This window comes from Chinchilla lanigera, unplaced genomic scaffold, assembly GCF_000276665.1.
Source record: "Chinchilla lanigera isolate Chin_1 unplaced genomic scaffold, ChiLan1.0 scaffold00051, whole genome shotgun sequence".
Classification (NCBI taxonomy): Eukaryota; Metazoa; Chordata; class Mammalia; order Rodentia; family Chinchillidae; genus Chinchilla; species Chinchilla lanigera.
In genome coordinates this window covers 7,128,884-7,131,023 of record NW_004955452.1, presented here as the reverse complement: position 1 = coordinate 7,131,023, position 2,140 = coordinate 7,128,884, and the positions used below count along the sequence as shown (strand labels likewise).

The window sequence follows — 2,140 nt, the reverse complement described above, 5'->3', positions numbered from 1 at the left end:
TCTGCTTAACCTGTATTGTTATAATTCTCAAATAAGGTAATATCTCATTGTACCTCTTCCAGTTCCATCTCATTTTATTGATTTCTTTTGGGGAGGGACTAGGAATCATACTCAGGACCTTGTGCTTGCCAGGCAAGTGCTTGTGCCACTGAGCTGTATCCCCAGGCTTCCGTCTCATTTTAACATCTCTGCAAATGAGGTGAGTCATCCCGATGTGCTCAGGAGAGAGCGCTCTGTCAGTCTTCAACTGGCAGCACTTTTTTCTTAGCAATACATACAATAATGTCTCTCACAGCCAGAGGACATGCAGAAAGTCGATAAATGTGCCAGTGTGACACAAAGGGCAGAGTCTCATAATTTATATGTTTGTTTTAAATCACCGTTAATAAAGCAGCTTCTTAGCCATTATTTCGCTGTGATTCCAGAAGCAGAAGAAAGAGCTCACAGCTGGATCTGAGTTTGAAGGGCTGGGGAAGGGACATAGCGCCCACTGCCGGGGAGCGGGAAGGAAGGGTCCTGGCCCTAAGTAGTAGCTTTTCCAGGAACCTCAAGACCAGGCCTCACTGGGTGGGAGATGCTGCGTCGCCTTTGAAAATCGGGAAGAACCCAGGCATCTCCTCACATAGTTGGTTTACATGAAGGGGAAAAGACAGCTGGGGTGGCTGGTAAGAGCAGCACTCAGACTAGGACTTGGGCCCCAGCTTTTGTCACATAACCTTGATCTGACCTCAAGACTCACATTTCTCGCCAATGAAAACAGAGATGGTGTCAGGCGTGGTGGTGCATGGCTGTAATCCCAGCACTGGGGAGGCTGAGACAGGAGGATCACTGCAAGCTCAAGGTCAGCCTGGGCTACATATTGAGTTGAAGCCCATCCTGAACTGCACAGGGAGACCCTGCCTTAAAAATAAAATTTTTTAAAAAGCCAAAATAGAGAGAGTAAAAGGACACAAGATATATGCAGTGCTTATGCCACTGTTATTTCTTTTCATTATTGTTATTCTATATCTGGGCCCTGGGGACCCATCACCAAGACCAGTAGAAAGAGCAGCAGTACCGGAACTGAAAGAGGTAACGGGGTGGGGGGGCGGTGTGCACGTGTGTCTCGCTCAGGTCCCCAGCTGGCAGCCTGCAGGCCTGATTCGGACCCAGGACTTTGCATTTGGCACAGCTCCCTTAAAAACACGCTCAAGGTTATGGGCGTGGTGGCGCACGGCTGCAATCCCAGCACTCGGGAGGCTGAGGCAGGAGGATCATTGAAGTGCGAGACCAGCCTGGGCTACAAAGTGAGCTCAAGGCAGCCTGAACTGCATAGTGAGACCCTGTCTCAAAAAGACTCCCCCCACCCCCCCGCAAAAAAAACAAAAACAAAAACAAAAACAAAAAACATGTTCAAGGACACTTAGGGTAACAGACGCTCTCCTCCCTGTTGTGTTCCGTTGGGTCACCACCTCACTCACTCCCGCCCCTGTCTATTCTGCCAGGCTTCAAAGGCCTTGGAAGCCCCTAGAAACAGCACCTTGGCTGCAAATTGGCATCTCCCAGAGGCCCTTGCAGCTGAGATGGCTTCAGGATAGCAGATGCCAACGCCAGGGCCAGAGCAGGACACGAGACTGTGTGTGCTCCCACCTGAAACTTACCCGGGGACACCCGCGTGTAGCTAGGGACACCGGCGAGAAGGGTTTATGAGTCTGGGGTTAAACAGGCAGAAGCAGAGGCCAGGAAGCGCCAGGCGTTTGGGAGCCTGTGTGTTTCCACGGCGGAGGAGCTCACTAGTCCCTTGCGGGATTTTCAAGAAGGTAAGAAATGCCGGCTGTGAAGCCCCTGGAGTGAGACCCTGCCAGACGCCATCCTTGTCATTGGTTTCCCTGCTGCCCTGCACCCCTGAGCCAGGCACTGCCTGGGGGGCCGATGGCAGAGCCTCACCTGGGAAGACCTCCCTGATGAGGCTGGTCAGACGTCCCACGATTTCCAGCACCGCCGCCTCTCCCAGCTTCTCGTCGGGCACGTGTGGAGTATCATCGCTGCAAAACACCACCAAGCCAGTTGGGGGCGGGCAACTCAGGAAGGGCGGCAAGAAGAGGAAGGGGCAGCTCTGCAGGGAGAAGAAAGCTGTGAGGGCCTGGGGATTTAGCTCAGC

The 2,140-nt window shown here is 52.6% G+C and overlaps 1 protein-coding gene across 3 annotated transcripts in view; it reads right to left on the bottom strand.

The window, feature by feature from the left end:
* Positions 1–2,140, bottom strand: part of Smpdl3b (sphingomyelin phosphodiesterase, acid-like 3B) — a 24,179-nt gene that overhangs the window by 7,901 nt on the left and 14,138 nt on the right. For 2 of the 3 annotated variants that reach the window (XM_005394936.2, XM_013519539.1), the window contains one exon: positions 1,927–2,024. In XM_005394936.2, coding sequence (XP_005394993.1) covers positions 1,927–2,024 — 98 coding nt within the window. Of the gene's footprint in view, positions 1–1,926; positions 2,096–2,140 lie in introns of all 3 variants that reach the window. The other variant, XM_013519538.1, reaches the window with a different exon arrangement.